Here is a 23628-nt window from a genome sequence, read left to right as displayed (position 1 = left end):
GTTTAAAGGAGGAAGATGGCTCAGCCAAGCTGGAAACCATGTGAGAACGGTGTCCCGCTCCAGTACGGGTCCCGATTTACAACTTCAGGTGAGTCAGTCCTCTGGAGACTCAGTTTCCCCACCTGCAAAAGGGCTCATCTGAGCTCACCCCCCCACCCCATTGGACAGGGAAGGGCCATCAGGTGGTCCCTGGGACTCAGGGACCCAGCAGCCATCATTACCGACACCCGCTCTCTGCGAGGCCACGATCCCAACACACATGTGGTCCCGGAACGCGGCAGCGGCTGACGGGGTCTGTTCCGGGACCCGGAAGTGGTGAGCCAGGTAGGCCTGGATGTCCTTGAGGGGCGCCTGGGGGGTGACAAGAACCTTGTGCTGGCTGAAGGCCGAGGGGAGGTAGCAGTGCTCCCGCTCACAGTCACACAACATCACGAGCCGGTAGTGCTCCTGGTGGCGCTGCAGGCACAGGCTCAGGAAGAGCTCCTCCGCCCGGCAGGCCACCTCGTAGCTCAGCTGGTCTGCGTACAGTAGGCTGTAGACCCTGAGTCCCTGGGAGCCCGGGGTCAGGCAGCGACGCAGGAGCAGCGCCACCTCCTCGAACGTGGTCTCTGGGGTGCAGAGCAGCACCTCGTCGTAGGTGGGCAGGGGCTGGTTCGGGGCCTGCATGTAGATGGCCAGGGCGGCTGGCAGCACCTCAGAGTGGCCACAGACGATGAGATTCGGCTGGCCGTCCTGCAGGCCTCTGGGGAGCTCCCGCTGCACAGGGGGCCCAGCCATCCTCGCCAGGCGAGCCAGACAGTGGCCAAGGGCCTCCAGGTCCAGGCAGTGAGGCAGGAGGACACTCATGCACGTCATCGACTGCTTCATGATGACCCTCAGCTTGTCCACCAGTCTGGGCTCAGAGAAGAGCAACAGTGGCAATCCTTCAACCACTGTACTCTCCTGGTGTGTGGCGGCCCTGCCATCGGGCCCCCGGCAGGCCTCCGAGACGTCCCTTGAGGTGCAGTTGCCTTTGATGAAGGAGAGCATGGTGAGGGCGGCACTGCTGGGCACCTGCTTCCCGAGCTCCGAGCCCAGGTAAACCAGCTGCTCGGCAGTATAGTAGTTGAGGTAAAAGTGCTCAGCTCGCTTCTCTGCCACGAATTTCTCCCAGCGGTCCAGGAAGTCCTCCATCTGCCGGCAGAGGGTCTCGAGCAGCTCAGCGACTGGCCCGCTCTCCACGAGCTGGCTCACGAGCTCCAGACCGAAGTCCATCTGGATGGAGGCACCCTTCTGGGGGGAGCAGTACACCTTGGCCGTCCAGGCCCTGAACAGCATATTTCCAGCAGAGTAAAGGTTTATAAAGGACTGGACAAGCCGCTGCACGTTGCAAAACACCTGTTGCAAATGGAAGCAGGAGGAAGACGTCACAGAGCTGACACATCAGTCTAGAATAACACAAACAGATTGATAATTTGAAGGGCTGGGGTTCGTGTTTCTCCATGGTTCACTGTGTGATATCGAGCACAAGATTGATCACAGAAGGCCTTCCTTCCTCATTTCCACAGTCTCTTCTTTAGGAAGCAATACGTTGTAAAGATAAAGGAAACCATTTATAAAATACAAATGAACTTTAAGGAAAAAACTCATAACCAAAAGGAGAGACCATTACATAAACCGATATGCCTTTATCATTATGATTACTTTGGATTTTCATGAAGGATGTACATTTACATCTTTAAGTATTTTGGGATGCTTGCTGATTTACAGAGTAAATCAACATCTCTTTGGGTCATGAATTCCAAATACATGCATTCTGCAGACCCACTGGCTCCACTCTCCATGGGTTTAAGAGCAGAGTGATTCCTATGAATTAAATACAAACTCAGGGCTTCCCTGGTGGTGCAGTGGTTAAGAATCCGCCTGCCAATGCAGGGGACACGGGTTCGAGCCCTGGTCCGGGAAGATCCCACATGCCGCGGAGCAACTAAGCCCGTGTGCAGTAACTACTGAGCCTGCGCTCTAGAGCCTGTGAGCCACAACTACTGAAGCCTCGTGTGCCTAGAGCCCGTGCTCCACAACAAGAGAAGCCACCGCAATGAGAAGCCCGCGCACCTCAACGAAGAGTAGCCCCCGCTCACTGCAACTAGAGAAAGCCTGCGCGCAGCAACGAAGACCCAACACAGCCAAAAATAAATAAATAAGATAAATAAATTTTAAAAATAAATAAATAAATACAAACTCAAACTCTTCCGACTTTCCCAGGCACCTCAGCAGTGAGAGTCCTCAGCCCAAACAGATGGGAATAGGACACCTGCTCCAGCATAGATACAAATCCTTACCTCAGAAAACACCTCTACGACTTCAGCATTGTTGTGATCTTTCTTGCCAGACATCAGCATCAATTTGTTCAAAAGCTCCTTCAGCTCTTCTAAAGAGTAGTCTCGCACCTCCTCGTGGCCTCCGTGGCCCTCAGGAAGGATTAAGTGTAGAACTGTGTCTGGGGAAATCTGTGGAACAGTACACAGTCAGAGGTCATTTTTGAGAGGCAGAGACCGCCCCCCCACCGCCCCTGAGGACAGCAACCTGTAAGAGCCACCTGCAGCTGTGTCTGGGACGTGGGGCTCACCTTCTGGCCCTCCGTGGGAGCCTTGATCACATAGATGCCTCTGCTGTTGATTGCTGTCGCCAGGGACAGGGATGACAGCTCCACAGACCCGTGACTCTCCTTCACTGTCTTCAGCCACTCCAGGTTCCGGGCAGAGTCACACTGTTGGGACAGAAGGAGAGAAAATGGGCCGCAGCTTACAAGTGATCTTCTTCCTGCCACTCCCTCCACCTCTGCCTTCCAGGGGCAAACTCCTCCTCCCCTTCTCCGGCTCAGCGTGCCATCACCCACAGGGGAGGCCTCCCTCATCTGCTGCCCACCACTGCCACGGGCTTTGGCTCTCCCTCTTGGGACACTTGTCAGGAGGTGTTGCTGCAATGGGCTGCTCCCCTGTGTTCTCACCCGGTGCCCTGGATACATGGATGGGGAGGGACAGGCATGAACCCAGCTCTCTGTGAGAAGGCAGCGTTGTGCCAGGCCCCCAGCTGGGGATGATGCTGGTTGTAACAAGGCTGTGAGCTCTGCTGCTCCTTCCATTCCTCTTTTGCTCCCCCATCCCTTGTGGGGCTCCAACCATCCTGTTACACAAGCTATGTATTGGGTTGGCCAAACAGTTCGTTCCGGTTTTTCCGAACATCTTACAGAAAAACCCGAACGAACTTTTTGGCCAACCCAATACTATGGGCCTGCTTGGGCCCTGTGCAGATGGTTTACTTATAGGGAAATGTTTATTTTTTCTGATTAAAAGTGAATCTGTACCAATTGTGGAAAGCATGGAAAATACCAAAAAGTATAGAGAATTAAGTAACAATTACCACCATTCAGAGAAAGCCACTGGTAACATTTTAACATATTTCCTTTCAGTCTTTTTTTCCCATTCTTTTCGCATAGCAGAAATCACTCTAATTTACATGCAGTTTTGTATCCAATTTTCTAACATAATAAGACAGAGAAAGCATTTCCATATAGGAAGAAACTGTTTTTAAACATCCTCTTAAATGACTGCATTAAAAGCCTGCCATGTGAGAGTGCAATAGTTGGCAGTCATGCCCCTAGTGTTTCTAAGCGATGCTTTATTAAACTTAATCTATTTTGGAGCCAGAAATAAGACTCACCAGTTTTTGGGGCAGGTGGTGGTCATTATCCAGAGCCTTCCACAGCTCTTTCAGGTGTTGCATGAATTCATCGAAACCCGCACTCGTGTCCAGCTCATACAGCAGGGGTGCAAAGCCCTGCACAGCATCATGGAAGCAAGCCACCCGATCCACGTCGATGTCATTCTCCCCCGCAGAGATGGAGGCCAAGTCCACGAACACTTTCAGCTCCGTGATGCCTGGGGAGGGAGAGGCAGGTGAGTGCAGGGCTACCCCGTGATGACATGAGCCTCAAATCCGGGACAATGGTCCCTACTGAAGCTATAAATGGATATTCAGTGGATTTTTAGGGTTTTTATCCACTTTTTGCTTTCGATAAGAACCTGGGGCATTGTTTTTTTTTTGCCATTTATGTTGATACTGCTGACCAATACCTGACCTTACTGAACAGCATCAATGTCCAGGCATCGCATGGGGCTTTTGTGTATCTTACTTCATGTAATCACACAATATTGCCATTTCGTTACGAAAAAGACAGTAACATGTTGACAGTTATCTATAAAAAACGGCTGCTCACTAATCGAAATCTGTGCATCACTGTGGCCCGAGGAGCCCACAGCTGAAAGCAGCGAGTCTGTGATGAGATGAGCAGGCGGCCCCTCCCCTGTCCCTGCACACCAGGGCTGTCCACCTTCCCTCTTCCCTGGCTCCATCTCCCCTCCATGAATTAATTCTGCCAAAATCACCAAAGCCACAGAGTTAAAAAGACTGCCAAGCCCTTGCACAACAACAGGTAGATGTGATTAAGCCAAGACAAGCTCGCCTTGGCTTCTAGTAAAAATCAACCGGAGGAAAAAGCTAAAGGGACACAATTTTAAAGAAAATGATCCCTTGCTGTTCACAGCAAGCATCCAGAGTGAGAGGGAAAAAAAGTAGCCAAGGAAATAGTTTTTACACCAGAAAATGAGCTATACTGTCCTGATATAAATGCTACCTACAATCAACGAGGCACACCCTGCACATTTACCAAAGAATACAGATGAAAACTTGCTAAGAGACTAGACTTAATTATTACCATCACTAAGATGAAAGGAGAATTATAGTGGGGCGAATTATTGTTACAATGGCAATCATATTACAAGATATAAATGTATCAAATCAATGTGCCATACGCCCTAACTTTACACAATGCTACATGGCAAATATATTTCAATTAAAATGTTTTAATTAAAAAAATGCAGATGGCATCTCATGGTCCTTTACTCAGAACATGATCAAGGGGAGGGGCTGCCCATAAGTTTAGGAAGACCACCCTATGAACCATCTAAATATGCTCCAGACTTCGGCCACCACAGTGATGGACTGTACCTCCGAGAGCCTCCCGGACCCAGCTGATGAACTCCTTCCTCTGGGACAGCTCCTTCAGACACTGACACCGGGTCTCACTGACGTCCTGCAGCAGCTTTTTGGCACGGATAAGCTGCTGGTTGATCCGGTCCAGTTTTTCGTGGCGAAAGTTATCCAAGACAGTCTAAGAAAGTCATCAAAGAAAGTTGTCAAAGAGAGTCTGCAAGAGAAGGTTGTATGTGCGCTGGAGCTGGCTCCTGGACCCCCCAAAACAACAATGTTGACCATTCCAACAGTCCTTCCCACCAAACTTCCGGGATTGGCAGGTGCCTGAAGCTCTTATCCCAGATTGGACACTGTAGCCGCTCTTGCTGTCCCCCCCTCGATCCATAGTAACTACAGTTCCTCTGCACCTGGCATTCTGCTAAGCAAACCTACACAAGAACCCTGCCAGGTGCACCTTGTAATTTTTTCTATTTTCTAGGTAAAGAAAAGAAGGACCAGGACAGTGACCTACTCAAGAATACGCTGCTGGGCTTCAAGCTTACATGTGCCAAATTCCAAATTTTGTGCTAAGTTTTAGTCCTCATCATACCTGTCTATACAATAATATAGGTCACCGTATACCTTATAAACGCTCACCTAAAAAATCAGAAAGCAAAAGACTCACTTCTTAACTGTAACAGGTAACTTACCATGTGCCACTCCCAGCTAAGCACTAGATGTGGAGAGCTGACAAAACAAATGGCTTTTTGGCTTCTAGAACCTAAAGAGCTCAGGTGACTCTTTACAAATATCAGATGACTAAAAGAGGATCATTGCCTTTTCCTAAATTCATGATCCTCCTGCCGATCCAAGGAAACCCACACTAGCCAAAACAGTCACACTATTGGTAAACAAAGGTAAAAACGAAGCCCTTGGCATATTCAGGCATCGAATACAATGCAAATAACATTGAAGGAAGCTGCGACATCATCTTGCCCAGTTTTTAAGAGCTTGAGAGCAGCACCCCCGCTACCCCCACCCCCAGTAGTCCCCAGTAAATAACTTACAAAGCTTAGTAAGGTGTGGAGAACACCAAAGTCGCCGGTCAGGGCCAAATTCTCTTTGACCTTCAAGATGACCTTGGCTGAGTCGACAGCCTGATGCAGGTGATGGTATTCCTCGATCTGCCGGACTCGCTCCTTGATCCAATCTTTTTGGTCACTGGGGTACAGAGCACACATGGTCTGGAGGTCTTTAGTTAGGTCGCTGTATTTATTCACAAAGTCTTTGAAGATGTCATCGATTTCCCCAAAGGTGACCTCCCCTGACTTCAGATCCTGATACAGTTGCGTAAACCTTTTGAAACAAGGACCATATAAATATTGATACATCTCTTCAGGGTGAAATATTTTCCTTTCCAACTCCTCCTCTGGCTCACTCAGCTCCTGGGCGGCTTCTCTCCAGAAGATCTGGAAGATGTGGCTGTCCTTTAGCAAGTCTGCATTTCTGGCCATTTCTTGGACTTCAGGGCTCAGGTTGTAATGTGTTGTCCATGTCGAGTCGAGGGAGGTGGCTGACAAGCTCACCGTCACGACTTGGTTTAATCTTTTCCCGCTGAGGTCTTCCGAATGTCTTTCAGCAATCTCTCCAAAATCCACTTTTGAAACCATAAGAGAATGTCAGAAGTCAAACCTCTAGTCATGATATCATTTCATTTTACTTTCCCAGTTTTTACTCCCCTCGCTGCTCTTAAGGAAATGCAAGTGAACACACTTGCTGGCATTGTTCTCAATAAGAATCCCTAAGTCTCCACCCTCACCTTGCTCGTCAATTTTCATGACAAAGAAAGTTTTGCAATTTCTGGGAGAAGATGACAGTCTGACATCTGCACATGCTTCCACTCCCTCCCCACATCCTGTTCCAATGATAGAAAAGAGATTGTTTTTCAAAAGCCATAAAGCAACAGGGCTGGGAAGGATAGAAAAGGAGATCACAGCAACAAAATTTGGGAACTTGAAAAGCAGATGTGCTAGGGGGTAAATGACATCTTAAGCCTCAGAACGTGGGGTCCTAGCCCATGGTGGGGAAACCTGAGTCTGCCAGGTGTCTGGTGTCACAGACTTCCCCCAATGCACAGACACTGGCTGCACAGGTAACTGGAATTTGGGAGGTGGTGATAAAATAAGGAGGACTGGGCTGAAAGTCTGCTTAAGAAGTCATCAGATAGCCTCATTTTCATCCCTACCCATTCCATACGGCAGGTTGATGGCACCTCGTTCCACCCTGGCAAGCAATGGGTGGTTTATATTTTAGAGAGGATAACACGGAGGGCTCTCTGGATTGGGGGTCTCAGGTATATGGCAGAATAAAGGCATTTCCAGGCACGTATGCTTTGTCAGGAAGCTAACAGACGGTATGTACCATTAAATTTAAGAAGAAAGGAGAACAGAGGATACAGGAAGAAGGAAGGCAGTAAGACTAGATATACATATTGGATGCTGAGATTCCTCCAGACCTCACTTCTCTCTCGACTCCCAAAACCTGGCAGCGGGGCCTGTACCTTCCAGGCAAGAGACTGGCGATCTAAGCAGCCCAAGAGAGAGGAGCTAAAGATACAGGCTATTTCAAAGCCTAGCCACACCACCCTCAGAATACTCCATTAGTGTGTCAGGCACCTCTCTTAATATAAACAGATAAACAAGAATTTCTAGACAGATGGGGAAAGTCTCTAACATGAAAAATAGATATTAAAACATACCAAGAGATAAAAGCAACTCGGAGGAAATAGGAAACTATTCAAGATAAAGAAAAAGAAACCCTCTAAATCAAAAATATCAATAATCTCAGAAAGATATGATACTGCAACCATGAACAAGAACAGGATAGCAGAGAAAAAGGATCACTCAGAGGAAAAAAAGAGTTCTTGTAAATTAAATACATAAGAAGAGAAATTTAAAAATTTACTGGAAAGGTTAGAAGGTCAAATTAAGGAAACTGCTCAGAAAGCAGAACAAAACACAAAGAGATGGAAAATAGGAGAGAAAATGTATGGAAGTTAGATGACCATTCCAGGAGGTCACATATCCAACTGAATTCCAGCAAGAGAAGAAGTAATCACTTAACTAACACAAGAAGTTTCCCCAGAACTCAAGGACTTGAATTTCCAGATTAGAAAGCCCCACTTAATTATGCCCAGTACAACAGATGGGAAACAGACCCATTCCAAGGCACATCATTAGGAAATTTCAGAATAAGGGGGACAAAAAGATCTCAAGAGCTTCCTGAGAGAGAAAACATGTCAACCACAAAGGCTAAGAATCACATCTGACTCTCAACAGCAACCCTGCAGAGACCATGGAGCCACAAATCCCAAATCCTGAAGGAAAACGTTTCCAGTCTGTACCTCTGCACCAAACAACAGATCTCATGTATGGGCAGACATTTTCAGACAGGCAAGGACTCCTGTGCCCCCTTCTCAGGAGGGACCAGAGAGTGTGTTTCACTAAAACACAGGAGTGAGAGCAGGGAGCCATGGGACCCAGGACACAGATCCAGCCGAGGACAGAAGCAGGACAGCCCTAGGACTGTATCCCTCCAGTCTGGGGAGAGTCCTTCTGAAAAATCAAACTGATTGCCTTGTGAGGAAATTCAAACGGTTGGTAAAGAGTCTGGGATTGAATTTAAAAACAAATACATTGAAAACAAGGCATAGGACAAGACAAGAATTTTAAATCTAGAGAAAACAGTTTGCAGAAGAAATGGAAGAGAATCATGGTATGTTTCATGGCTCGGTTATGAACAGTGCATTTACACAGTCGTGACTATTTACACCCTGAGGACTGATCTAATTAAAATTATGATAAAATTGGAGGAAAGGGAGGTTGGAAAGGTTATGTGTGTATGGCAGAAATTGGAAAAACAAGGAGATTTAATCCTAATTTTCCACAATGGATAATGCTTAAACCTGAAAAATCAAGGAGATATTTAAGCATGCTATTTAGAGATATGGCAGTAATCACCAAAAAAATTTTAACTTTGTTAAAAATTAACACATTTAAAAAAGCCTCCCCTCCAAGATAAAAGGCTGTTACGGTGATACATTTTTATCATATTCTATTTTGACCCTTCTCCCCTGGGGACCCCTCAATTTTGTTTATTTTAATGCTTAAGAATATCACCTTTAATCAGGTCTTTTACCCTCCCATACAACTTCAGGAGAGAGTCAACATATGTTTTCTCATTCTTTAGAGTGACTAGTTCATTCTTTCTGAGACTCAGCACTTCCTTCATAGCGTGTTTTTTCTCCTGGGCTGGAAGACTTGTACTCTCTGAAAAAAAAGAAAAGGAAACCAATAGAACACACAAACATCCGCTTGTGGCAAGACATTTCTTCCACCCACATGAACACGCCCGACGTGCTGAGCTATGTGGAGGGTGACGCAGGGGGCTGCGTGCAGGGCCACTGCAAGACGTCCCCGTGTCAGCAGCATGGAATAAAAACAGCCAGTGCTCTGACACGGTCAGTATCTTATCACTTTCCCATTATTTTCCTATGGATTAGAAGCCATCGCCTGTCAACTTCCTGGCGAGAAGAGCCACTAATCATAAAGACGACAAAGATCACCTCTCTACAAGACACACAGGCAAACACAGACGCTTCTTATCGTCTAACCCCTCATGAGCCTGAAGTCCACATCTCAACTTACTTAACTGCCAGATGTCAAGGAACTGATTCATGTGTTTTATGATCAGCTCCAGTTGTCCAACTAAAATCGCTCCACTGATGAGGTCATTAGTAACTTTTCTGAACACAGAGTCAGCAGTGGCCATCAACTTCTTGCCTTCATCGGTAATATTTTCTAATATTTTCTCATTGATTCCTGATCAAGTTAAGAACAGAGTTAAAACGGTGGGCACCCCACTTCCTTCCCATGTTATTGAATTCCCAGTAACTTCCTCATTGCTCTGACCCAACTTCCATACAATAAAGCAGAGTCACTCCGTGTTTCCAGATGTGCTTCTCACACCCCTCGATTCTGCTTTGCCCAGGAGGTTTACATCTCACCCAAATTCATCTCCCAAAGGACTTCCTTCTTCATGAAGACGATTCCTCAAATGACCAAAGTCAGCCAGGAGAACCACGTTTCTCAGTTATTTTAAACCTGTGCCCTCTTCAGTATACTAAATATCTTTCTTAAACTAGACATCACCGCCTTTAAAATCTCCCATCTTGAGAACGCTTAGAGAAGAATAAACTGCACTAGGGATGCACTGACACCCAGTGAGGGTTATCTACGTGGTCTTAAGGAGGCATCTTCACAGCACATGGAAACAAGATAAACATTAGTGTGATGGCTATACTCTACACATCTTGGCTATCTTGCAAAATTTTGAATGTGAATTTTAGGATCAATTCAGAGGGCAAAATTTTCAAACATACTTAACCACCAGAAGGTTTCTCTCCCAGTCATACTAGGGTCATACAGTTGGGTCATGCCATTAAAAGCAAATAAAGCAGCTTTATTCACAATTGCAAAATCTTGGAAGTATCCAAGATGTTCTTCAGTAGGTGAATGGACAAACTGTGGTCCATTCACATAATGGAATATTATTCAGTAGTAAAAAGAAGTGAGGTATGAAAAGGAACCTTCAATGCATGTTGCTAAGTGAAAGAAGCCAATCTGAAAAGGTTACAGAGTGTGTGATTCCAACCATATCACTTTCTGCAAAAGGCACAACTGTAGAAGAGGGGAGAGGGGAGGGATGAACAGGTGGAACACAAGGTTTTAGGGCAGTGAAACTATTCGGTATGATACGGTAATAGTGGATGCACATCATTAAACATTTGTCAAAACCCGCAGAAAGTACCAGAGTAAACCCAATGTAAACATTGGTCTTTAGTTATTAATAACATATCAATACTGGCTCATCAGTTGTAACAATCGTACCACACTGAAGCAAGACATTAATAATAGACGAAATTGTGTGTGTGGAGGGGCTAAATATGGGAAATCTCTGTACTTTCTGCTCAATTTTTCTATCAACTTAAAACTGCTCTAAAATATAAGGTCTATTAATTTAAAAGACACAAATGTAATATTTTCAAGTGAGTAGTTTTTAATCATTACATAGGAATTCCACATCAATCTTCTTATTTTATCGCTACAACAACCCTGCCATTGAAGAAACTTAGCTTTTTGTTTTAAGGCTGTCCCAGTAATTTGATGAAACTGAGACGCAAAATAACCTAACTGTGGTGCTTTTCCACTAGATCTGAATCTAAAGACTCACACATAAACCTGAATATAATGTTTTTAGGGAAATACACATCTCCCTCTCTTTGGTCACAAACGCTTGGGTCATGGAATGTACGGGTGGAAAAATCAGGCAGTACTTAGTTTTTGCTAAGGTCACCAGTATTGGATCGGACATTTATATGGATCTCAGAATAACAAAGAGAGGGTTTTAGACTCAGACACACTTGGGTTTTGATTTCAGTTCTTAACACTTATTCTTGGCAAGACCTTGGGTAAGTCCTATCACATTCTCCACCTCAGTTTCTTTGTCTGAGGACCCTCAGGACCACTTCAAGTATAAGACATCAGCATGGTAGCTGGTGTACAGCAGGTATTCTATGAATGGTGGCTTTCAGTGTTAGTTCTCAATTACAATACAAGATACTATGAACCTTCCTGGGTCTTTCCACCCAAGCTGCTTCTTTTGGCAAACATCAACCCATTCGAACTGACTCACAGGTCAAATACTCTGCCCTACCCTTGGGTCAGGAGGCACCATTGGACAGAGCACATGTTCCCAGCGCCCTCCGTGAACATACCATACAACTTGAAGAGATGATTGATTTCTGGCCAAGTGAGCAGGTGATTCAAAACCTCACTTAAGTCATCTACAAATTCCCCTCTACTTCTCGGCCAGGACTTAGTGATCACAGCAGACACAAGGGTGCCACATTTCCTCAAGTCATTATAAGAGATTTTCTCAAGGATACGGGTCTGAGACTACAAGAAAATGAATAAAGAGAGGGATATTTAGAAGGTTTTTTTGGTTGGTTTGTTTTTGAATAACAGAAGTAAATTACCCACCCAACAGCATTTCAGAAATCCCTCATAACTAGTTTTACAAAGCCTCAAAAAAACCAATTGTAAATAAAATGCTTAACTTTTCTTAGGGCATGTCCATTTTCCTGTGCACTGTCTCCGTAAGTGATGAACACTGGGGATGCGGAAACAGGTACCGACAGACAGATACAGACACAACCCACAAGCCACCCCCCTTTCCTCTGGCTCAATGCCAGTTTCTACATTTTTCTTGGGACTTTCACATTATGAAAAACATCAACCATAATACAAGGAAACCATTAATACTGGTATCCTTTGTATTCCTAACTGTAATTCTTTTAAAGCTGCCTACAAACAACACATAAATTTTAATTCTCTTTCTAAGTGAATTGATAAAATCTTTTCAACTTCATACATTTTTCTTCCATAATGCTTTGCTAACCTTTGGGGTCTTTTACTGCATGCTAAGCAAGTGTCATTAGCAAGCAATAAAACAAAGGCTGGGTAGGTGGCAATGATAATAATGGGGCATTTAGGAGCAGCCTGTGAGATTTCTGGAGGTCACCTGTGAGCTGCTATGATACCATGCAGTAGCAGGAAGCTGAGTGGCATTTCAAGGAGTGGGTACAGGGTACTGGATTTCAGGCTGGGGAGGGGGATGCCCAGAGCCCATTCTGTGCATCAGTGCAGGGTCTCAGAACCAGCGGCGCTTAATAGCCTTTAGCTGATGACGACAGAAGGCAGGTGTGAACCCAAACGCAATTCCTGAGTGGGAAAGGTTGTTCACCTGGCAGACCGAGCCCACGGCTTCAATGGCACACATCTCAAAGCGTTTCGACACACTGTCTTCTGCGCCTGCAGCATCCCAGTTAGTGCTACAGAAGGCAGAGATCTGGGAGAGAGGCTTCTCCTGCAAGACAGGAAGATGAGGGTGTGAGAGGTTTGGGGTGCTGCACTCTCAGACACTATGGAATGAAAACACCCTAGTAATTTTCCCTTTCCTACGACTGTATCATCTCCCCATTACTTTGACCTTCTTCCCATCCCATGCTAAGCATGTCCTCCCTGTCTCTAACCATTAGACCAACAAGGCAAAAATTCAAACAAGACCAAGAAGGCTAAAATTCCCACTTCGCAGAAAAAGCATCCGGCACAGCAGCTTGCAAAAACAGGTAAATTTAAAAAAAAAAAAAAAGGCTTCCCTGGTGGCGCAGTGGTTGGCAATCCGCCTGCCAGTACGGGGGACATGGGTTCACAAGCTCTGGTCCGGGAAGATTCCCACATGCCATGGAGCAACTGAGCCCATGCACCACAACTACTGAGCCTGCGCTCTAGAGCTTGTGAGCCACATCTAGTGAGCCTGCGTGCCACATCTACCGAGCCTGCGTGCCACAACTACTGAAGCCCGCGCGCCTAGAGCCTGTGCTCTGCAACAAGAGAAGCCACCGCAATAAGAAGCTTACACATCGCAACAAAGAGCAGCCCCCACTTGCCGCAACTAGAGAAGGCCCGCCCAGCAATGAAGATCCAACGCAGCCAAAAATAAATAAAATAAATGTATAACAAAAATATAAAATTTTTAAAATTAATTAATTAATTAATTAATTTAAAAAGGTTTCTTCTTTGCTTCTCTTTTCCTAAAAAGATCCATTTAACAGTTACATAGAAAACCCTCATATCACATTTTTTAAAACCCGAATTTTCTAGGGTCACAGGCCTTAATTAAAAATGGGGAGCACTTTTGTGTTGTCCCCACTTGTCACTGGGTTTAATAGGGCTCTTGTCACCAACAGGCCACTTAGAGCCACAGCATATAGGGTTAGTGCCTATTAGAACCCCATGCATGCTGAGGGTTCCCCTGGTGCCCCGACCTTGTGCCCTTATTCTTCTCTGGAATACCATCTGCGGTCAAACTATTAGGGCTGAATCAGAAACACAGAGTCATATGAACCCCATGCCCTGTCCATTCAAATGCAGTCATCACGTGTCTTGGTTGCTTCTCACGGTCTGGTTTTACCGACTTCCAAAAAGAACATCCCCCGACTTTCAGTACCTGTTTGAGCCTCCCTTCCATGTCCCCCAGCAAGGATTCCTTCCAGCCATGCTCTGCAGGGAAGTTTATTTCCACCAGTCGCCTCCAGACCTGCAAAACCCACATGTAAGGGACAGCCACTAAGACACCTAGATGCCACAGTGTAATTCTATGAAGGAAGATGATTATGCACAGTGCTTCGAAGACACCTGGGTTCTGACTCATCTTTGTCAATGGTCTGCTGTGTCACTGGTGTGTCAGGGCAATCCACCTTAGCCTTATAAAACGAAGGGTCCTGACTGGGACAGGTCACCTCTACAGTCCCTTCCACTGTGTAACTGGTTTTTAACCTGAAAGGATTTCCCTCCATTGTTTTATTTCAAAAAATTTCAAACGTAACAGAAAGTTGCAATGACAGCACAAGGACACTCATATACCTTCAGCTAGACTCCCCAGCGTTTAAAGCGACTGCTCTATCTCTTTCTCTTTTGTGCTCCCTTTAGTCTCTCTAGAAATAGGCATTTTCTCTGCTGAACCATTGGAAGGAAGTTGCAGATGTCATGCCCCTTGGCCCCTAAGTCCTGGGCCGGCATCCCCAACACTGTGTCCCTTCTGCTACACGTGGTAGTACAGGTGTCACTCTGAGGCCAGTTCACGTGGGTGTGACCTTTCTCGAGGAAGGGTCCCTGTCCACATTTCTCTCATCGTCCACAGGTGTCCTTCCTGACTGTTTGGGTCATGGATCCAACTGACGGGCACACACTGCATTTAGTTACCATGTCTCTTTTCCAGAAGAGTTCTCCGGCCTTTTCTGTCTTCCCTTCTGTTATGATGATGACAACGTTGTTTTCTTTTCCATTATGGTTTACTACAGGATATTGAATATAGTTCCCTGTGCTATACAGTTGGGCCTTGTTGTTTACCTATTTTATATATAGTAGTTTGTATCTGTTAATCCCAAACTCCTAATTTATCCCTCCCAGACCCCCTTTCCCTTTTGGTAACCACAAGTCTGTTCTCTACGTCTGTGTGTCTGTCTCTGTTTAGTAAATAAGTTCATTTGTGTTGTATTTTAGATCCCACATGTAAGTGATAGCATATGGTATTTGTCTTTTTCTGTCTGATTTACTCCACCTAATATGATAATTTCTAATATGATAATCCTCTTCTGGTCATTACTCATTGTGATACTCAAATTGCCTCAAATTTGGCTAGTGGGAACCCCTGCAAGCTAGCTTCTGTCTCCTTTTTTAAAAAATATAATCATTTTAGATGTACAGAAATACTGCAAAGATAGTACGGAGAGTTCCAGATACTCTCAGACCAATTTCCCCGAGTGCTAACACGTTACATAGCCATAGTACACTTGTCAAAGCTAAGTAATTAGCATTGCTAGATTACCCTGAACAAAACCACTGGCTTTATTTGGATTTCACCACTTTTTTCCCATGAACATCCTTTTACCATCCAGGATCTAACCTAGGATATCACCTTGGATCTAGTCTTGTCTCCTTGTGTGACATGTCACCACTCGACTTCAAGCACTTCTACTGTCTGGCAATACAAGGTGTTGCAGGCTGGCCTTTCACTTCTTCAGCCCCACCTTTAGAATTTGCCGTTCCTTCCAGAAGCACAGGTTTGGGGGGTTTTTGTTTTGTTTTGGTTTTGTTTTTTAGGGGAAATGACATTTAGAAGCCATGACTAGGGCTCTGGGTGTGCTCACGGACCTCGATGTCACGATCTCTAGGCCCTTTCAGTGGATGGAGTCAGGAATTGTTGTTGCTTTTAATTTTTAAAATTTTTTAAAAATTAATTTATTTATTTTTGGCTGCGTTGGGTCTTCATTGCCGTGCACGGGCTTTCTCTAGTTGCGGCGAGCAGGGGCTACACTTTGTGGCGGTGCACAGCTTCTCATTGTGGTGACTTCTCTTGTTGCAGAGCACGGGCTCTAGACACGTGGGCTTCAGTAGTGTGGCTTGCGGGCTCTAGAGCGCAGGCTCAGTAGTTGTGGCGCACGGGCTCAGCTGCTTCGCCACATGTGGGATCTTCCTGGATCAGGGCTCGAACCCATGTCCCCTGCATTGGCAGGCGGACTCCCAACCACTGTGCCACCAGGGAAGCCCCTGTTGTTGCTATTTATTTATTTATTTATTTTTATACAGTAGGTTCTTATTCGTTATCTATTTTATACATATTAGTGTATGTATGTCAATACCAATCACCCAATTCATCCCACCACCACCACCACCCCACCCCCGCTTTCCCCCCTTGGTGTCCATACGTTTGTTCTCTACATCTGTGTCTATTTCTGCCTTGCAAACCGGTTCATCTGTACCATTTTTCTAGATTCCACATATATGTGTTAATATATGATATTTGTTTTTCTCTTTTTGACTTACTTCACTCTGTATGACAGTCTCTATGTCCATCCATGTCCCTACATATGAGCCAATTTCGTTCCTTTTTATGGCAGAGTAATATTCCATTGTATATATGTACCACATCTTCTTTATCCATTTGTCTGTCGATGGGCATTTAGGTTGCTTCCACGACCTGGCTATTGTAAATAGTGCTGCAATGAACACTGGGATGCATGTGTCTTTTTGAATTATGGTTTTCTCAGGGTATATGCCCAGTAGTGGGATTGCTGGGTCATATGGTAATTCTATTTTCAGTTTTTTAAGGAACCTCCATATCGTTCTCCATAGTGTCTGTATCAATTTACATTCCCACCAACAGTGCAAGAGGGTTCCCTTTTCTCCACACCCTCTCCAGCATTTGTTGTTTGTAGATTTTCTGATGATGGCCATTCTAACCGGTGTGAGGTGATACTCACTGTTGTTTTTATTTGCATTTCTCTAATAATTAGTGATGTTGAGCAGCTTTTCATGTGCCTATTAGCCATCTGTATGTCTTCTTTGGAGAAATGTCTATTTAGGTCTTCTGCCCATTTTTGGATTGGGTTGTTTGTTTTTTTAATATTGAGCTGCATGAGCTGTTTATGTATTTTGGAGATTAATCCTTTGTCCGTTGATTCGTTTGTAAATATTTTCTCCCATTCTGAGGGTTGTCTTTTCGTCTTGTTTATAGTTTCCTTTGCTGTGCAAAAGCTTTTAAGTTTCATTAGGTCCCATTTGTTTATTTTTGTTTTTATTTCCATTACTCTAGGAGGTGGGTCAAAAAAGATCTTGCTGTGATTTATGTCAAAGAGTGTTCTTCCTATGCTTTCCTCTAAGAGTTTTATAGTGTCCGGTCTTTCATTTAGGTCTCAAATCCATTTTGAGTTTATTTTTGTGTATGGTGCTAGGGAGTGTTCTAATTTCATTCTTTCACATGTAGCTGTCCAGTTTTCCCAGCACCACTTATTGAAGAGACTGTCTTTTCTCCATGTATATCCTTGCATCCTGTGTCATGGATTAGTTGACCATAGTTGCATGGGTTTATCGCTGGGCTTTCTATCCTGTTCCATTGATCTATATTTCTGTTTTTGTGCCAGTACCATATTGTCTTGATTACTGTAGCTTTGTAGTATAGTCTGAAGTCAGGGAGTCTCATTCCTCCAGCTCGGTTTTTTTCCCTCAAGATTGCTTTGGCTATTCAGGGTCTTTTGTGTCTCCATACAAATTTTAAGATCTTTTGTTCTAGTTCTGTAAAAAATGCCATTGGTAATTCGATAGGGATTGCATTGAATCTGTAGACTGCTTTGGGTAGTATAGTCATTTTCACAATATTGATTCTTCCAATCCAAAAACATGGTCTATTACTCCATCTGTGTGTGTCATTTTTGATTTCTTTCATCAGTGTCTTATAGTTTTATGAGTACAGGTCTTTTACCTGTTGTTGCTTTTTAAATCATGAGTTCACACTATACCTCCTCTCTCCCCTGGTCCACACATCCCTCCTTCAGTGAGAAAGAACCTGGGCTTCCAACAGCAGCAACCCTGTGTCCATCTGCTCAGCCTTAGAGTACACACAACATAGCTCCAGACTTGCTACACCCATTCCACTGCCAACAACAAAACTTCTAAAACAAGTTCAAGATTTATGTATGTTTTCCTTGTTTTGACCTTAGACTCTGTCCCAGTGAGGGTGAGTGGTCACAGTTCTGGGCTCTGGGTATTTGGATTAATGATCTTCTCCCCTCTGTGTAGATAGGTAATAAGTCTGAAGAAGTCTGAGATGGAGTGAGAGTCATTTGTCTCTGTTCATGCACAGTCTCAGCTATGTGATTTTATGATGACTCCATTTAAAAGTATCCCTGGAAGGCAACAGCCTATTGAAGTCTGGTTTGATGACGTCAGAGGGCCATTTGGTTGGTTTGCTTATATCACTTTCTAGAACTTCGTCCTGGAGCCAACAGTCTTTAGGCCCTCCCTCCTCCTCCTCAGTGGCACAAGATTCTGTCCACACCTCGGTTTCTGGAAGCCCTCCCTGCCTCCCAACCTTTTGGGACTGATTTCCAGTTTCCTCACATTCAGACGCCACTCTGCCCAGTTTCCCTTTCAAGTAGCTTCCATCTTATTCTTCTACTTTCAACATCATAAACCTGACTCATAACCTCAGCACTGGATGAGACTCGAATGCCCCTCCCCGCCAGCCCAACAAGGTCTGTCCTCACCGTTCAGCAGCCTCACCATCGGTGTGGGGACCATGGCCCACCCACCAGGGTGCCCGTGCCCTTGGGTCCTGTTAGGGGAGCAGCTGCCCATTCTGCAGACAAGACCCACTGGGTTCCCTGCACTCGGCAGGGCTTACCTTAATCTCCTCGCAGTAAGTGAAGGTGACAGAAAATATACGCCCAGTCAGGAACACGCCCTTTCGAAAAATTCTCTGAAGCCAAGATCTTGTAGCAGCGAGAGTCCCCTGGAAGACTGTTTTTACTGAATTCTTCTTTCCAGTTTCATTTCCCTGCCCTCCTGCTGAATCCTGTCACCACAAGAGAGAGACAGAGAGTTTAATCGTCCCTGCGCTGTGGACCCAAAGGATCGTCCAGATGCCACTCCCCTCCCCCCTGTGCACCCGATGCCACCTGTGCGCTCAGACTCACCGGCGCGGCCAGAGCCTGCACATTCATAGCACTTTCATTTCCCCAGAGCGTTTCGGCTTCACTCTGGGTGGGCAGCATGGGGTGACGAGGCAGGAGAAGGAGTGGCATGGATGCCTCATCAAATGACCCCAGGCAACTGTTAACAGAGGCAACTCTGCCTTTGCCAATGCACAGACTTCCTGGGCTCCGAGCTGAGGAAGAGCCGACAAGCTTCCTCCGGACAGGGTGAGAAGGAGACACCAAGGGCTCGGAGCTTCCAGCAGCTCAGAGAAGCCGAGCTAGTGTAAACCCTGCCCCTTAGTGACATGTTTGGTCTGAGGGCCAGGAGGTAAACCCACATCCCTAACCACTGGTGCTCTTTCCGTGAGGTTCTCCCTTCATTCCCTCTCCCTGAAAAGCTCCTTTTCCCCGGGGTCAAGGGCTCTAGGGATGCCTCCCTCCCTCACTCCCTCCCTCTCTTTCTCACCAGAAGCACCTTTACCACAAAGCAGATACAGCCCAGCCGTCAGCCCCACTTAGACAGAGGCCTCTCCCAGTTCTGTGTGTGTTTTCTTTTGCTTCAACTGAGCCCCTCAAATTGTGTAACTGTCAGGACCCCTCAAAACTGGATCTGTTGGTGTCACTCCCTCCCTCCAGAGATGCTTGGCCCAAGGGCTAAAGACGCAGTGGCAAGGCGGCTGCCCAAGGAGCTGACAGCACAATCAGTAACCAGGGCAAGTGCCAAAATGAGAAAGCACAAGCTATTTTCAAGGCACATAAAGGGTGTTGTACCCAGCCTGGTGGGGGTGGTTCTTCCCGGAAAGATTCATGGAGCTCTGGGCAGCATGGGAGGGGTGGGCTGGGGTACAGGTGTGACGGGAGCACAGCACTCAGGATGTGGGTGGCAAGGGCCGGCGACAGTTCTGAGCTGAAAGCAGGACACGCTGACCCATGCTGAACATCCCCGCATGGTGCAGCAGCTTCTAGAACAATCTGGAAGCTTTAGCAGGGTGTGCATGCCATCTGTGATCTGGCATTGCCTAGATCTCAGCTCCATCTCCAGCCACACTAGGTTACCTGTGGGCCCTCCGGAGCGGCATGCTCCTCTCCTCCCTGACACTGCACGGGCTGCTCTCTCGCCCTGTGGGAACGCCAGCCCCTCCGAAGGCCCTCTGTTCCCAGGGCACCTAATCAACACTCCAGCTTAGCATTAAGCCACTGTGCTGCAATTATGTGCTCACAGGATGGTCCCCCACCTACGCAACCCTGCTGCCAGGGACCTGTCTTCTCCATCTGGGTGGCCCCTTCACCCAGCACAGATGATGGACGTAAGTGAACAACCCAAGTCTGAAAATCTACTCTAGAAACTTCAGCTTTGCTCCTTGTTTTTCTCCATCTGATGTCCTATCAATCCTATCAACCCTTTATGTCAGCACGCAACCAAAAGCTTTTCAAAAACTCTTCATATACTTTGGTTTTATTTAATTTCAGTTTTGCAAAGCTTTCTGTTTTTATGGCACAGGTAGAGTATTTGGATCAGACTGTGGATTGCACTGATCTGAGATCCCAACCAACATTTAAGATAGTTATTTCTACAGGAACATATACCCTAAGTAACTGACAAATTTCAAATTTCTTGAACACAGTTTATCTAGACGTTGGCACCTGCCTATGATGGTTTAAATAATACCCACTTCAGGAGAAAGCAATCATCTTACCAATAATGTTTATTTTTAAATGTATCCTTGGTATTTTAAAGAAGAAAAACGAAAAGGAACAAGTTAAAACATATACTTAATTATTTTATATCACTAACGTCCCAGTTCTGACTTGTCAAATGCTTAACAAATAAATGGTCGATCTAAATACGAAATCATCTATCACCTTCATGTGGAAGCTCAAACTCAAGCTGGTGAAGATCACACAACAATGGGAAAATATAAGCTGCGGACAACATGCGACGTCATGGATGGATCTCAGAGATGTCACGTCAAGTGAAGAAAGCCAGACACAAAAAGGAAAGAGTTCAGAGACAGGCAAAACTAATCTGTGGTGGTAGAAATCAGGAGAGTGGTTACCTCTGGGAGGTGTGGAGCGAGGGGGGACAGAGCTCTGGGATGTCCCCACAGCTTGATGAGGGAAGTGGAGCCTGTGTGGAAAGGCTGTAAGGTGTGCACTTAGGTGTGTGGACCTTGCTACTGTATTTGAGTTTCAGTGAACAGGAATAAAGCTCAGGTGGGAAAGACTAGGCATGAACATGCATTTGGGTGGGGAGGTCCTTGCCTGAAGTCCCGGCCACTTGCAGAGCTCTTGAATTAACCCAGTCACAGCCGATACTCTACACTTGAGATCCTGCACTGCCTCCTTCCCTCCAACGCAAGCCCTGGAGGGCAAGCACGCAGACCCTGGTTCACCAAAATAGCCTCGATGCACAGAACAAAACCTGGCATCAAGTAGGTACTGACAAATATCTGATGACACAATCAGCCACTCTGTGTCATTCTAGCAATCCTAGAATTAGCCTATCTCCTTTTTGAACTGAGGATGCTTCAGGTTCCATAGCTCTCCTGGGTACAACGTTATGTGTACGTGTTCCACTTACCACTAGAAGTTTAAGTATAATAATTCTGCAAACAATCTCAGCAGATAAGGCAGGCATCTCATAAAACGTGTGTTGTTTTGTTATTCTGCAGGTAGATTCGTGAAGTTTCAGGCACACAGTCAAGTAGGACTGTATCAAGGGCTCCTCAAGAATCCTACCCCACAAAGAGTTGAAAGAAATCAATGAAATAATTTAGGAGGAATGAGAAAACAGTACCCCTTATCCATGACGAGTTCCTTCCCTTTAAAACACCTACAAGGAAGGCACGTACTTGATCCCATATAGGTTAACATCCAGGACATCTATCTTGAACTTCCATCTATCCTGAACTTGTGACTAAGATAAAAAGGAAACAAAGTCCTTTTGGTTTGCCTCCACGGTCTGAACTATTTTAACAAAAGCAAGTTAAACTATTTCCAAGTGTATTCCTTTGTTTGAAAAAAATCTTAGGGATGCATATTACCAAAGATTCAAATACCATACAAATTTTTTAAAAAATCAGGAGGATACAGGGAGGGAGAAAGAGAAAGAAATGCTAGAAGAATATATCCTGGGATACCCTGTGCATGAAATCTCTTCCAGCTCTGCATGGACTTGCTTACTGGCTGACACATGACCAGAGCTGAGAGTTAGGGAGTTGATCAGAGCGGGGTTTAGAAGGCAGCACGAGAAAGGAATTACTGGGGCGATTGTGTAATACACAGAATTAGGTGGGGTCCCTGAAGCCCCAGGTGCTTGATGTTAATGAAGACCTGACACCCCCACCTCCATCCTGAACACCCTACTAATTCAGATGAGGTGATCCTGGCAGTGTTCCAAGAATCTCAGAAAATACCTTCTCTCCCACAGGTACATGTCTATTGTTCTGCATTCTGTACACTGTGCCTTCTGGGTATCAGAGGTCACACAAATTTGCAGGAGCAAATAATTTCAGATAATTATGGAAAGCTAACTTTGATTTTTATTTTCAACTTCCCTGACTTGCAAAAAAAATTTGAAGACTAAATGCTGATGAAATGCAGGACACAAGCATGAATATGTAATATGATGGTGATCACTTAAAAATAAATGACAAAAATGCACAGGAAAAAAGACCAGTTGGAAATAAACCAAAATCTTAGCAGCTGATTTCTACGCTTTTCCCTTTTTTAAAAAGTAGGATGATTACATTAATACCTTGAAAAAAGAAGTGGGATATATATTAATTTATGACCTTCCATTAATGACAGCAAATATGGGATACAGCCAATCATTAGGGGATAACCGTGTGCAAGAGAGAGACTACACTTTACTTTTCTACTTACTTTTCCTGATACATATCCAGGAGGTGCAACAGCATTTGAAAAGTACTCGTAATACTCTAGGGTGGGGAAGAAAAGAAAAAAAGGGAGGATTTAATCATGACGCCACCATCTCTGCTAAAACAGACCCCAAAAAATCCAACATAAATAGAGCATAATAATTATTTTCTTTCTATAAACAAATTTTAAGGGGCTCAAGTACTAATCTTATACCTTCTACAAATAAAACGCAGGATTTAAAATTATACCGTTTTGGGGACTTCCCTGGTGGTCCAGCGGTTAAGAATCTGCCTTCCAATGCAGGGGACGCAGGTTCGATCCCTGGTTGGGGAACTAAGATCCCACATGCCACAGGGCAACTAAGCCTGCACCACAACTACTGAGCTCATGTGCCACAACTAGGGAGGAGCCTGTGCACTGCAACAAAGAGCCCGCACGCAGCAACAAAAGATCCTGCATGCCGCAACTAAGACCCAAAGTAGCCAAAAATAAATAAATAAATAAATAAATATTTTTTAAAAAATAAAATAAAATAATACCGTTTTATCCATCCCCAAAATGGGAAAGGACAGAGAGCA

General features: G+C 45.2%; 1 protein-coding gene across 1 annotated transcript in view; it reads right to left on the bottom strand.

The window, feature by feature from the left end:
- The window catches only part of RNF213 (ring finger protein 213), a 114241-nt gene that overhangs the window by 49258 nt on the left and 41355 nt on the right, over window positions 1-23628 (bottom strand). The window contains exons 14-27 of the mRNA XM_082441536.1: window positions 23054-23109; window positions 21750-21903; window positions 18877-19047; window positions 14143-14232; window positions 12877-12999; window positions 11849-12029; window positions 9720-9893; window positions 9192-9341; window positions 6081-6670; window positions 5050-5212; window positions 3703-3920; window positions 2609-2749; window positions 2322-2489; window positions 222-1377 (exon numbers count right to left, since the gene is read on the bottom strand). Of these exons, the coding sequence (XP_082297662.1) occupies window positions 222-1377; window positions 2322-2489; window positions 2609-2749; window positions 3703-3920; window positions 5050-5212; window positions 6081-6670; window positions 9192-9341; window positions 9720-9893; window positions 11849-12029; window positions 12877-12999; window positions 14143-14232; window positions 18877-19047; window positions 21750-21903; window positions 23054-23109 (3535 nt within the window). The remainder of the gene's footprint in view (window positions 1-221; window positions 1378-2321; window positions 2490-2608; window positions 2750-3702; window positions 3921-5049; window positions 5213-6080; window positions 6671-9191; window positions 9342-9719; window positions 9894-11848; window positions 12030-12876; window positions 13000-14142; window positions 14233-18876; window positions 19048-21749; window positions 21904-23053; window positions 23110-23628) is intronic.

The sequence above is a fragment of the Balaenoptera physalus genome (genome assembly GCF_965194825.1).
Source record: "Balaenoptera physalus genome assembly, chromosome: 20".
NCBI classification, from domain to species: Eukaryota; Metazoa; Chordata; class Mammalia; order Artiodactyla; family Balaenopteridae; genus Balaenoptera; species Balaenoptera physalus.
The sequence above is the reverse complement of the archived record's forward strand: the minus strand, read 5'-3'. Positions and strand labels throughout refer to the sequence as shown.